General features: G+C 35.0%; 1 protein-coding gene across 2 annotated transcripts in view; it reads left to right on the top strand.

Annotated features, from left to right (window-relative positions):
* The window catches only part of LOC145670150 (nose resistant to fluoxetine protein 6-like), an 85,084-nt gene that overhangs the window by 46,481 nt on the left and 23,435 nt on the right, over nt 1–15,168 (top strand). For both annotated transcript variants that reach the window (XM_081738522.1, XM_081738521.1), the window contains exons 6-8: nt 535–734; nt 9,218–9,378; nt 14,369–14,537. In XM_081738522.1, the coding sequence (XP_081594648.1) occupies nt 535–734; nt 9,218–9,378; nt 14,369–14,537 (530 nt within the window). The remainder of the gene's footprint in view (nt 1–534; nt 735–9,217; nt 9,379–14,368; nt 14,538–15,168) is intronic.

Genomic DNA, 15,168 nt, shown 5'->3' with positions numbered 1-15,168 from the left:
CTATAAGATAACGTACAGCGATGCCGGGACCGAAATTTTGTTCGTCCTAAGCGAGTGTTCGGCTTAAACGAGTTCGTGTTAACGAGGTTATACTGTATAATATGGTGATGAATTATAATATTTTTTGATCGCCCCCCCCCTAACTTCAGCCGGCCCCCCTACATTTTTGGGCTGGCTACGGGCCTGGATCCACAGCGTCCAAGCCAACGTCCAGGAAGCTCGCTCATAAACAGATTAGTAGTCTATCATATATTTCATATTGTGCATGTTGCTTCTAGCGGTTAACTATTGAAGTACGTGAAGCAGGGAATGTGAAATATTAAGAAAAACTTTATATTATATGACTTTTTTCAATACGAAATTATTATTATTATTATTATTATTATTATTATTATTATTATTATTATTATTATTATTATTATTATTATTATTATTATTATTATTATTATTATAGAATATTTAAAACACCTGTTTTTTTTTCACTCACTCGGCATATAAACATATTTTTAATACTAATTCTCTTTTGTTTTACAGGGACAACCATTGCTGAAGAATCGCTAGCTTGTTTCTCTGTGTATAGGAACATGGTGAACTTGTTCTATTACGATGAATCGCAAGGAGATATTCTAGCTATGCATGGATACAAAGCGTACTCTATGTTTCTCATTATACTTGGTCATCGATGCTTGTTTCTATTTGGAGGACCACTTCAGAACACTGAATATGCAGAAAAGGTAACATTTGCAATACACTAATATATATGTCCTTAACAAACTTCCAAACTTGTAAACTATTTTATACTAAAATTCTTCAATATTACTTATTTATAGCGAAAAAGGGATATATCGCATTTCAAGGGGCCACATTTTATCATCTCTTTTAATCTTCAATAAGAAAGCAAAAGTCTTCCTTGTGCTCATCCAACCAAGGAATGTCGTTGGAAGCAATCAGATAAGAAATTTTGCAGATGTCCACTCAGCCGTGGACCCAACACTTCTTGTTATCTTTCGATCAGCGTTTTTCTTCTAAGATCACTATAAACATTCTCCAAGGAAGTGATTCCTTGTCACGCATTAAAAATAACAGGAAATCACTAACTAGTTCATTTTTAAAATACTGATTCCATTTCACAGGTAGTGAGGTATATAAAGACACAATTATATAGATATATGAATCTCCAAACTTCACTGCTATTCCAGTTAAAGTTGTCTAGAATATGTTTCAAATAAATATTCTTGCTTTGAATTTCTTATTGCTGATCATTGGGAATAGTTTATAAAAGTGTAGAAATATATGGACGTTCAAGTTAGGGCTTTACGTTGATTGACATAGAACAAAAAAACGATAATACATAGCTAGAAGCTGTATTTTTAGAATTAAATCAAATTCTCAATAAAATATATCATCTCTACTCTTAACATTCTGCTAAAACCGAACATTGTTGAAATTTACTAGTACCTCTGGTTTCATTATTGATTTCCATTAAGCAAAAACGGCGAGAGATACCGAGAAATGTTTTCCTGGAATCGATTAAACGTCCCAACAATACATGCTATCTACTCCGTTAACCTTCTATTGAAACCGGGAGTGTTAAAATCAACAATTTCTAATTTTAATGTTGATAGCCGTACCATAAAAACGGTAATAGATAGGGACGAACGGTTTTTGGAAATCGGTTCAGCGTTTCAAGGAATCATATCATTTGCTCTCGTAGCACTCTACAAAACCGGAAGAGTTTAATTTTTCTTACTTCTTCCGGTTTAAAATTTGATCACCGTAGATCAGAAACTGTAAAATATAGCGAGTAATGACTTTCTAATACAGGGCCGTCATTTGGGAGGGCAGGGAAGCAATTGTTCCTACTTAAGTTTGAGAAATACATTTTTTAAAATGTAGCCTATACTAATATATAACAAAAAACGTGAAGCTCTTGTCGGAGCATAATCTTGCCTCTCTGACAGAATCTGAAATGCCGCCACTGTTTTCATATAGATTCAATGTCCCAAGAAAGGAAAGTATTTATTTCTCTATCCTCAAAGTTTTACATTAGTTATACTTATCTATATGACAAGCTGGTGTGGGCCCTGTAATAAGGCAAAAATATTTACTTTCACAATTTAATGCACGTTAATCACATCTCAGGTGCGTTTTAATCTAAATATATAATATGTATTGCACTTTCTGGAAATCAGTTTTCCTTAGTTTATTGCCAATTAGACTAGTGCATAAGTTTTGAGTTCCTTTTTCAAATCGAAGTATTGCTTTTTTTTTCAATGCCAACTTCCGTCTGCTCTTGTATTGTAGCTCCGAAAACTTTGGTCCTCTTTGATACTTCGTATTGCAATTCACATGCTTATGTCCAATCAAGTGCGAAAAGTCTTTGTTTTACGCTTCGCAGAATTTATTCGTACGTGATAGACAACATTTATTCTATGCTGGCAGATATAATGCCATTACCGTTCGGTTCCTCAATTAGTTACTGAGTTCGACAAAAGTCCTCCTCACATAAGTCAAAATAATCTATCAAGTCTGTCTGCTGTTCCTCATTCTTCAGTATGCTCTGCAATACGTTCTACATTACATATATATCTCAGGCCACTTTCAACTTGGTTCACTGCTAGAAATGCTAAGCACAAATCATCCCACTACGTGTACGCACTGATTTATCTTCCTTGTATACAGCTCGTGAATCTAACGCTTGAATCTTCCTCCACACAGACTGCGACAAAAGGTAGAAACAGCCTTTCACATTTACACTCGGTTCGAAACTTTTTTTTAAAGCATTTATTATCGCCATTTCGAAGCCCATCCAATAGTCAAAGAGTCAAATATTATACTTAGAGAAACATATTTTTGATACTATGTACCTCTTATCTCTCTGAATAGTATAAATTTTAGCAATATTAGGTAGGGATGGCCAAAAATTTTCGGATCCGGATATCCCAGACCCAATGAGATCCGGATCCTGATCTTGTCAGATCCGGACCTAAAACTGGACCTCGGATCTGGATCCGAAATTCGAATCTCAGATCTTGATTCGTATCCAAACCTACATCTGAAATTGTGATGATAAAATTGAATATCTAAAATTCGTTAAAACTTTTTTTTTTTTTTTTTTTTGGATTCACTAATATAGTAGGTTGCTGTGCTTTTAAATGGGGATACGGCTGTTTCGGTGTAGGACGTTTTGGTGCAGGGCGTTTCGGAATAGGACGTTTTGGTGAACGGATGTCTCGGTGTAAGGACGTTTAGGTGTGAGGCTGGTTCGGTGTAAAAGTTCCAATGTTTACACCGAAACGTCCACTCTTCAAAATGAAAATTATTCGTTAGGGAGAAATAAATTCATGAAGTAGAAAATATAAATTAATAAATAAAATAAAAATTAAATGCTGCTGTAATTGACAGGGGTTACTTATTTATAGTGAGTCCCCTCACTTCATTCTATGTCAGAACTTCTTATATCCTCAAATGTTATAATTATGAATTGATTGGAAAAACGTTTTATGGTAATGATATATAATAAAAAAGTGTGTGATGCATAAACATTGTGTACACCACACACACCTTATTACGGCATTAACTGTGCACAAATCGCAAAATGCTGTACAATCTTTGAAAGGAAATTTTCAAACACAGGTGGTTTTTCTTCCAAATAACCGCTTTTATATCATGCATACCCAATAAGATTAGCAAATCTAGGAGAAGAAAACTGATTATGAATCAGTGTTTGGATCTTAATTATATTATTACGGAGATGTAAATTCTTGTTATAGTTGTATAGAAGGACAGTGTCAGAAAAATATCTCAAGATTTTTTTAACGGCCTAAAGAACGCAAGAAGAGGCTGAATCCTACCAGTTGTTCCTGCATAAATGGTTTATGTTATGAGTTACTCTTTTGTTCTTAAAATGGATTCAAAGTTGATGAATTGTTACCACTCCACGAAGCTAATAGCAAAATGGACTTTGCATTAGACGCTTGAAGAAAAATCTCTTGGAACCATGATCTCACAAGATTTGATGTTAAATTTTCTGGAGTTGATGCTTTCAAAAGGATATCTTCAAATTTAAAGAGGTTATGTTGTACTACAAAGCCAAATGTTCCATTGTTTTCCTACAAAACAATTAACAGTGGTGATAAAACACTATTTGCAGAAATTGAAGGCTGTATGATATAGCTACGAGTCATAGGATTTACTGACTGTGCCACACTTTCTACTGTTTGTGTTCCTGTAAACACTAGAGTAAGTCCCGTCTGAATTTCCAAATTAAACCGTATTGTTCACAGTTATAAATATTTTCTTTTTCAATAACATGTGTTGCTTCACATTCGCGACAAATGCATTGGCACTGGCTTCTAGCTTTTAGGGCTATAGATTTAATCAAACGTCCTGTTAAAATAAGTACAGAAAGGGGTTTCAAATGAATCCGCACCTTCTCTCAGTAGTCCCTGCCAATTATAATTGTTCTTGGCTAACTGCAGAACATTTCAAACCAGAAGACTATTTGTAATTGTAATCATCATATTGGATCCGCCAATTTGAATTTTGTAATTTTAGCGTCAGGTTCTGAATCGCCTGTCCTTGGCAGTAAGCTGGCAGTATCATTTAATCTTATATTTTAATCATTATTTTCTGTTTATGCTTGGAGACCACCTCTAACGTTCAAAGGGTGGTTTCTACCCTTAAACCCGCATCATTGTCAAAATGAATAAAAATACGTGACGATTATTTGTTGATATTCTACAAGTATGCAAAGTTTCATTCAAAATCAGTAAATTAAACTTCCGTAAGTCTCCTTGTTAGTGCTGTTCAAATGGAACAAATAAGTTAATTGGCGGACATGAAGTCAGAAAAAAGAAAATAAAATACGCCGATGTTACGAAGAGACCGAGCAATAACAACGAGACTCAATAACAATGTTAATCAGTTTACACTATTGCAGAGTGGCAACACTATGACACTTCATGATTGTTCATTACAAGCATATGATTAATGCAATCAAATATTAGGCTATACATCGGAACGTCCTTTACAGCCAAGCGTCCTTACACCGTAACATCCGTACACCGAAACATCCTACACCAAAACATCCTACACCGAAACGTCCTACACCGAAACATCCTAGACCCTTTTAAATGTTTCCATAACACGTCTGTGCTACCTTTGTTCTTTATTTTATTTTAACCTTGCAATGTTCTTTACATGTTGCACTTTCTGACGAAGTCTAGTAAAATGTTTCCAAGTTTGATTTCTTCCCATTTCAGAGTATAGTGAACTGTCTGAAAACTGATGTAAATGGTAACAAATTCTTCTGTTTAGCTCCTCTTCAAAACTTAATGTTAGCTTAACATTGAAAATGTTTATTTTATTCTTAGAAAATAAACTTTACTATTTTCTCATATAGGAATGAAATATCTTTTAGATAAGGCCCTTCTAATCGCAGGAATACTAGACAAAACAAACTCTTTATTAATTGTAGTTTCTGACTCACTAGAGTCCAACAAATGTAATAATAAATATCTTTCACTTCGAAGGTACAACAAAAAATATAGACTGGTTGGCGTGGAACAACAGTAGATTTTTAAACATACACACGAGAATTTCAGGAAAGCGATATGGTTATGTAGTATTATTAGTATTAATAAAAGTGTTCGTTGTGTGACTTTGTCACTAAGCGTTTGCCCCCCCCCCTAGAGGAAATTGTACTTGGGAATATCGAAAACCCAATAGAATTTTTACATTAGTTGTAGCAAAAAATGAAACTATATTTGAAAAGTCGCTTATATTTGCCCCCCCTTGAAAACCACAACATGGGCGCTCTTGGGTCGAGGTCACGTATTATATAGCTTCTGTGCTCAAAAGGGACGCTGAAGTCCAAAACAACCATCAACATAATAGCAGAACAGAAAAGAAAGAAAAAACATCGTTTTTTGGCTGGCAATATTAGGCAATATTTTCCGACTTATAATGAGTTCTTCGATTTTTCCATATAAGACAATAAATATTTCGATTCATGAAAAATTATTTAACTTGTTCCTACATACTACTGAAAATTGTGTGAGCCATGCAAATTTTCAGATTCTTTAAACGATCTTTCACTTTTTTACATTTCTGTACATGAATTCAACCAATTTTATGATTGCTGAGGAATTGTTACTTGTTACTGATATTTTTTTTTTTTTAGAACGGAAAATTTTCCGGAAAAATATAGCGGAGAATTTTCCACCTCACATCACTACATATATTGTTACAGATGGCTGTGGGTGCTGTTGTTCACTCTGAGAAATGAATCTTCTTAATAAATCTCTGTTAGAAATTCCATCAGAATAAATATACTTTGCTGAGTGAGTATCAGTGAAATGGACATACCATTTCGCCGTCTAAAATGAAATAAAAATCATAGTGTAAACTGGTAGTTAAGTCAGCAGGCGACAAGAAAATTGGTCAAACGAGAAGACACCATTAGAGACACATGATCCTAGGTTTTAACCCCTATGGTCTCACTGGCCTCACTAACTGCCTCCAATAAATAATTATATATATTAGTACAACATGTGGTTATTTTTGATCTCTTGCGTAGTATTACATCCAAAAGTTTCTTTCCTTTTACTTTTTTAATTCAAAGCTTTAAACATACTAAATTTTAGTGTTCGATTCGTGAAAGGAAGGTTGGGATACATACGCTTGTATTTTTAGCCTACTTCTGGTACTTGAACCACATTCAAAAATTGCAATTTTTGTCATCTAGCATCTCCTTTTCTAAAATTTCATAAATCGTAAAGTATTCTAGTAACTTGTTCTATGTTTCCATTTGAACAATCTATTTATATTCTTATTCTTTAACTCTGTTTTTTTAAATATAGGTATTGCATTTATTTGAATCTGGTCTCTAAACTTACATTTAGATAATGAAAATTCAAAGTATATACGTATATCGTATTCAAACGGATGTAAATGCTCCCCTAAGCTATCTCTTGGAAGCCAGAAACAGTAGTGAGAAAAATCTACCATATACTCATATAACATAATTTTTGATTTACTAATTGATTGTAGAGTTAATGGGCACATAATTATTGATGCGTTTGTTCCCCGTTACGAGGAATTTGATTTTGTATGATTATTTATGTTCGCACCAATTCCTCTGGATATAATTATAGAACCGAGGGAAATACAAACTTGAGTAGTGGTTCAGATCCACTTATGTCCCGTCTCGCATATCAAAAAAAGGAATATGTATTTATCATATATATTAGACAATTTGAATCGAAATAGCAACTTGAGCTTTTGGTGCTTACGAGTTTAAAACTCATATAAACGAATTTTATATAAATCTCAATGCACAGATTTTTTGTTTTAAATATCTAATTTATAATTCAATTTTGGAGATTTATATATAATTGTGTCTTCATATACCTCACTACCTGTGAAATGAAATCAGTATTTTAAAAATGAACTAGTTAGTGATTTCCTGTTATTTTTAATGCGTGACAATGAATCACTTCCTTGAAGGAAAAGCTGATCGAAAGATAACGAGAGGTGTTGAGTCCACGGCTGAGTGGACACCTGCAAAATTTCTTATCTGATTACTTCCAAAGACATTTCTCGGTTGGATGAGCAAGGGAAGACTTTTTGCTCTCTTATTGAAGATTGAAAGAGATGATAAAATGTGTACCCTTGAAATACGTTATATCCCGAAAAAGTTTCCAAAGATCAGACATTTCATTAAACTGGCCAAAATGATGTGGATGAGTGTTAATCCTGAAATGACACTACCAAGATGACAGTACAGGGTATGGTTAATAATATATAGCCTAAAATCATCATTAACTTTTAAACTTTAATTTCTATTTATCTACGAGGGTAATCTTAAAAGTAAGATCTCTAAAGCGCTGGGGAAGCAGTGTTTGTAGATTTCCTTAAGAAAATTTCCCTCGACTGACACAAATTTTCCCTTCTCTTATCAAAAAAAAATGAAATGAAATCTTTAAGTTTTACGTCCCACGGTTATGCCGATTAGGCTAAAGGTGACGGTGATGATGAGAGATGAGTGAAATGGTGGAATGAAGAAAGTAGGAGGAAACGGGAGAACCCCGAAAAAACCAACAAGCACAGTGTTTGTCCACCACAAAGTTAACACGGCGCGAGCTGGGATCGAACCAGGACCCCAAGCACCGGAGGTGAACGCTCTACCACTGAGGCACCGCGCCCCCTTCTCTTATCAAATTTTCCTAGTTTGTTGAAAAAATGAAATGAAATAATTCAAATTAACGTCCCACGTTTATGCCGGTTAGGCTAAAGGAGACGATGATTAAGGCAAGTGAATGATGATGAAAGAATTGGTGGAATGAAATGTGGGAGGAAACAGGAGTACCCCGAGAAAACTCACGGGCATGATGTCCACGACGAACTTACTTGGACGGGAATCGAACCAAGGACCACACACACCAGAGGTAAGCACTCTACCACTGAGCCACCGTGCCCCCTCACCCTAGTTTCTTGGGGGTCCAATTCCTGTGACAGAAGTTCTGTGATAAAATTAATTTAGATATATTAAAGGAAGTACCAACACATTTGCTTTATTCATTTGGTTTTTGCTTCTTTTCGTATTTTTTAAATATTTTTCTGTCACTTTTCTAAACACACACAAAAAAAAAAAAAACAAAAAAATACATCGAGCCAATACTGGGTACAAATTGCTATTTTAAACAGAGACACAAATTGCTATGTTATTGGTTCATTTCCGAAGAACAAAGGTAAATTTAAGCATTTATATTAATTAGTCAGCATGAAAATTTCGATGGATTTCACGTTTTATCGAAAAATTGCTTTTTCCTTTTTGCTAAGTTTACCTATGAAATTTCCCTAGATTAGGGAAATTTCCCTCAACTACGAACACTGTGGGGAAGCAGGGAAAAGGTTCGTGCGGCTGTTGGCCTCTCTTGCTAGCATTCTTCCTAAAATACATCACTAGTTTGCTCACCTCTGTATATAGGGTGCCAATGTTCTACATGGATTGGTTGCATGGCAACATGTAGCATACAATTGGAAACTGCACTGCAGTAAATTTTTCATAGATAAAGAAGAGCTGAATATATAAAAGATCCCCATTACCTTCAATAGCATCAAAACTAAATCCGAGTCTGGGTATAACTTGTGTTCTATTACGCTGTTCTTATTTATGTATGTATTTATTTATTTATTTATTTATTTTTTACAGCTGTATACTCAAGTAAGAAATATGTTTTTGTTAAATGGACCAATCATTGTAGACACCTTTTTCATGGTTGGCGGTTTGCTATACTGTTATTTGATTCTTAGAGAATTGGAGAGGAAGAAGAAGATAAGCCTTACTAATCTGTTCATATGTAGATATATCAGGTAAGATTTTTACTAATATTTTAAATATATAAATATTATGAAATCAAAGCAAAAGTTTTAAAATTCAGAAAATGTATATATTAATAATTTTAGTATCTCAAAATTAATGATGTTTATATATTTATTAATACTTTTGTTAACCCCTCACCGCATGCCGTGCCATATATGGCACATATCCTTTTTTCACTTTAGCTTTTTTGTGATTTATCAAAGGAACCAAATGACTGTTTTGTCTGCTGTGTGAGATATTGACGTGTATGAATAAGAGATTTTGGTGTCATCTTTGTGATTTGTAAATGTGTCATATACGGCACTTTACTTATTTCTCGTCGAAATTAAGTGAAAAATCTAAAATTAAAGTTTTAATTCATTTTTCAAGTTCCCATATGAGGATTTCCAATACTGTTTTTTTTTTTTTTCGCTAAAAGAAAAAAATCATGCAGAAAGGGGTTAAGCTACCGGTATTGAGTACCTATATAGTCTTCTACTTTTTTAGCCTAAACCCACGAACACGATGTTGTCCACCACAAACTTACTTGGCCGGGATCGAATCAGGGACTCTACGCACCAGAGATAAGCGCTCTACCACTGAGCCACCGTGCCTCCTCCCTAGGTCGCAATGAACTGTTGCGGACTTCTTCCGAATCCAGACTCCAGATTTCTTTCGCCCCGGAATTCAATCGTGGGCTGAGCAATAGAAAAAGTCTGCGGTTGTAGACGGTAATTGAAATATCGATATTTTAATTGAGTTGTCTTAGTTCCAATACGGCTCTTGTTTATTCACAGAAAATCCAAGAAAACCGAGAAAAAATGTAGGATCGATGCGTTTTGTAGAACTGGAACGTTTGAGGATGTTCAATTTTTCCACATAGACACAAGTATTTCCAGTTCTACAAACATGCAGATCCTACGTTAAAAAAAAAAAAAAAAAAAAGTTTTCTGGGATATTCTGTAAATGGACAAGAGCCGTTTTGGAACTGGACGACTCTATTAAGGGGCTCTATCACGGCGAAATTAAAATACCGCTAATTTCACAGTGATTCTATGATATCTTCAAATAGATAAAAGATAATCAAAAAGTGGAACAAGACCTCCCTAGACAATATTATTTTACATGAGATACCGTTATCACCACTCACTTAGATATTTTCGATTTCAAGCCATTTAGAAACCCGGCATTTATTTTCGTGTTTTTAAATGGCTGCAAACGGAAAGCTACTAGGTGACTCGTGATAACGGTACCTCATGAGTGTTATAGCTCATTTTTTGACCTTGGAAATGAAGCACCTTTTGGAATATTTCATTCGTACCAACCTAATATGTTTACACGTTTATTTCGAATTGTTCAGCCGTTTTCTCGTGATGCGATCACAAACAAGACCACTTTCAGTTTTATTCCTAGAGATTATAAACCGCAGTATGTCCGTCCTGTTTACTACGTATTTTGCCAACCCAGTTTTTACAAGTGCTGCTGTTGAGGATACACATCAACTGGAACTCGTTAAACTTCCTTCGCCGTCAATAGGTCAGTCTCAGTGTCTGGGTCATTCCATGAGATTCTTCCATTTCCTGGAGCTATACAAAGTGCACTTCCTACTTTCACTTTTTATTTCCTAACCGTTCAAGACTTTAATTCAATTGGTACTCAAGGTCGCGAGGGTGTTGACTTCTCCAGCTGATTGTTCTCTGAAACTTATTTTCTTTCTGATATACAAACATAATCGTGTCGAGGACATAGAATTGGATTTGTTACATTAACTTTCTCATTCATTTAAGCCTATCAGACTCAATACTTCTCATATTTGCCGGTATAAATCTGTGCAGTGGCGGCAAAACCAGATCTGCCTCCTCTTCAGAAATTGAAACAAGCCCTATGCGAATCCAGTTTCGTAACCTAAGGGGACTCTTAAAATTCGGAGTCTGCGGAGCTATTCGCTGCTACTATCTACATCAAATTATATTCGAGAGAAATTAACGTTGTAAGTTGCATCATTGCGTAAAAATTACAACTGTTTGAACTCAATATTTGAAAATAGTAATTGGCTCAGATTGGGTCTTTATCCTATCATTTTTATGAAAATGGACATCCTAAGGAGGCAGAGGGTTCAAAATTTATGCCAATAATGGAACATATAACGAGATCCCCTAGTGAGGAAAATGATTCTCGGTAGACCTATAAAAAACTATTTTCTAAAAAATAAATGATGACGTGTCACAGTGTTCTCGAAAATTCCGCTCCTAAGAGAAAAGGGGGTAATTTCTTTTCTTCTACGTACATTAAAATGTACGCTGTAACGTCAGCACGAGGAAACTGCTAAAGCGTTGAAAATGAATTTTTGAACATAATTGGCACGCTCCAGCTCATAGTCATTAGTTTGCCATATCATTTTTTGAACCACATTGGAAAGAAGTTGGACACTCTACTCTGCGTAACTAACTTAGCTGCCCACCAGAGCCGGATTAAGGGGAGGCTTAGGGGGCTATAGCCCCAAGCCTCCAGGCGGAGAGTAAGGGCGTCGATTTCTCTGTAAATTTGGGGGACCGCATTCAGATGCAGAAGGTATGAGGATTTTAAGACAAATTGCATTCAAATTATGCCAAATATTGTATATTCATAAATACAATAGGGGGCACACATGAGCTTTGGGGGGGCCCGGTCCTGGCCCTCCCAGGATCGGCGCCCTCGATGGAGAGCCTCCACTCTGATCAAAATCTCAATTGACTATCAAAAAAAAAAAAAAAGAAAAGAAAGAAAAAATAAAGAAAGAAAGAATCATCGCCATAAAATAAAATATGACCAAATGAAACATATTCCCTTAATTGTCCTACTGTACTTTCACATAAATGTATTAGGTGAAGTCAACAGGGGCCACATTTTTTTTTTTTTTTTTTTTTTTTTTAAAGCTCTGGACCTCCGGATGTTGCCCACGTAGCTACGTTAGGGAAAGTGAGCTAGAACCTACCTTCGGTCAGAACAGTCAATGACCCAACGATAATATTGTACCTTATTGTGTTATAGAACCAAACATCAAAAAGGGAAGTTAAAATTTTGCCAAGAATGAAAATGTTAATTCCTACTCGTCCGCTCCTCAATTTCAAAAATATGTTCCGCGGTAATTTTCGTTAGTTGTTCGACTTTAGTGTAACATGTACTTTTTCTTTAAAGCTTCACAATCATTCACTTTGCATGGAGCTAAAATCAGTAAAGAACATAGTACCGCTATTACCTACTTTTTTTTATAAAACTCATCACGTCTTGGGACAATATTATGTATACTTTCCTCGGTTCTTTTCCGTAATCATCTGTGCTCAGGTTTAAAATCAGTCAAGAATGAGCGCAAGGGCGCCTAATGTTGTGGTTTCCAAGGGGGGGCAAGTATAAGCGACATTTCAAATGTAGTCTCAAATTTTGCGGTAACTATTCTAAAATATCTATTGGGTTTTGGATCTTCCGAAGCACAATGTCCTCTAAAGGAGGAGCGAGCGCCCCCCCTTGCCCCCCTGATGGGCGCCCTTGAATAAGCGGCGAGTTTAGTCTCTTAATGTCGTATCAATTACTCCACCTCCCCCTAAAATGAAAAAAAATATCTCCAAGGTATTTTTCGTAGTAGATTTGCATGGAATATGACGTATACTTTTTGAGGCCTCACAATCATTCCCTCTACCTATATTTAAAATCAATGGAGAACTAGAGAGTAACCCCCACCCCCAAATTTTTAAAATATATACTTTCTATGATAACTTTAGTAAATATTATTCGATTTTTACAAAACATGATGTATGGTTTATTAAGGTTTTTACATATTGTCCACTCTTCAGTTGAAGTTTATCAAATATCAGGACTCATTTAAGCCCCGCCCCCCTCCTGAAAATTTATATCAAAATTCTATAATAACTTTTGTAAAAGAAATACAATTTTGACGAATATGGACTATTTGTTTCTGAGAATTTCCAATCGTCTCAATTACTTGCAGTTGAAATGGGCCAATAATAAAGAAGCTAGTTCTCCCTAATTTTATACAGGGTGCTACAAAAATTATCACAATATTTCACATGGACCTGTATTCGTAGTTATAGGGTGACGAAAACGTGAAAAAAAAAAAAACTTTAAAGGTCCATAGTTCCACTGCTATAGGACCAATCGTAGTCAGGTAAAGATATCACTGAAGAATTAGTATGTGAACTATCCAAGTATCCATCTTTCAAAACCTCTGGTACTTGCACAATCATTTTTAGAGAGGCTATTTGGGAGTACTTGATCACTTTCCACCTACCTGTCTAAAAATTGGTGTGCAAGTACTGGATCATTCTTAAATATAGATATTTGGTTAGTTTACATACCAGTTCTTCAGTGATGTCTTGACCCGACTACGATAGATCCCGTAGAAGTGGAGCTTATGAGCTCACGTATTTCACGTTTTCGGCACCCTATAACTCCGAAACTCACGTATTTCATGTTTTCGGCACCCTATAACTCCGAAACTCACGTATTTCACGGTTTCGGCACCCTATAACTCCGAAACTCACGCATTTCACGTTTTCGGCACCCTATAACTCCGAAACTACCTACTTTTGATCACAGCTTCATATGAGTTTTTTTTTTCTTATTTTGATGTGGGGAATTTGTTTTCAAAATATTGTGATACATTTCTGAAACAACCTGTATATTTTCCTGAATATTTATTAAACACACTCAGATTTTTGTAGAAAATTGTATGCGTTTTGTCGGAAATTTGAGACTTACTGTTATAGTTTGGAGTTGAAATTAGTGAGAGGGAGGATCGCTCGCTGCAGCAATACACAGCATTACTACTAATACAATTATTTTGCCGAGACAAAAATGAAAAAATAAAAACTCTGTTCGATTATGGACGTGTTCATTATTGACAGTTATCACTGTATTATATAGGAGTGATTTTCATATTAGCTATTCATTCAATTTTACTTATGGATATTATAATTTTTTTAAATTTTATTTTTATCTTGACAGACTGACTCCAGTGTATGCTATAATTGTTGCATTTTATGCTACGCTATTTTATAAATTAGATTCTGGCCCACTTTGGGAGTCAAAAGTTGGATTAGAACAGGAGAGATGTGTTGAAAATTGGTGGGCCAATATGCTCTACATCAATAATTACTACAACACTGAGAAGATGGTAAGTAATTTTAAATTAATTTGTGATTAAATGCGGAAGACCTACACTGAGTGGTTTCAAAGTCACTAATACCTTGAACTGCAGCAGAAATAGTTAATCTATATATAGATTAACATATATTAAGATTAACATATATATAAATGAAAATGACTATGTTTATGACTTTATAACTCTTGAACCACCCGAATGATCTCAATCAAATTTTCAACATAGACGAGGTTCGGGCCTGGGGTGTTTTTTACCATGTCACTTTGACGGTGCAACTTAGGGGAGGAAAAGATATGTAAAAATGATCGAAAATTACCTATATTAGTGTTGAATTCATAGTTTTGGGTGTCGCTCAGACGAACAGTGACACTTGTGATGCCGTTTAAATGCAAATTTACTCCTTTATGTCCAAAATGAAACGTATTCTCCCCGTGCGATGGACGGGTATTCCGCTAGTTTTAACTAAAAATTCCACCACTTTTCATTGCTAATAATAAAACAAATCCTACAACATTATTAATGTTTAACGAAAAAAAAATAAAAATGAGACATAAATCAAATCCATAGATATAATTAAACTAAACAAAATTATGTGGATGAATAATGCCTCGTTCATAGTTCTCCACAAAATCGTGATTTTATT

Source organism: Thermobia domestica, chromosome 14 (assembly GCF_964235325.1).
Source record: "Thermobia domestica chromosome 14, izTheDome1.hap1.1, whole genome shotgun sequence".
Lineage (NCBI taxonomy): Eukaryota > Metazoa > Arthropoda > Insecta > Zygentoma > Lepismatidae > Thermobia > Thermobia domestica.
Note: the sequence above shows the minus strand (reverse complement) of the source record. Positions and strands in the feature narration are given on the sequence as shown.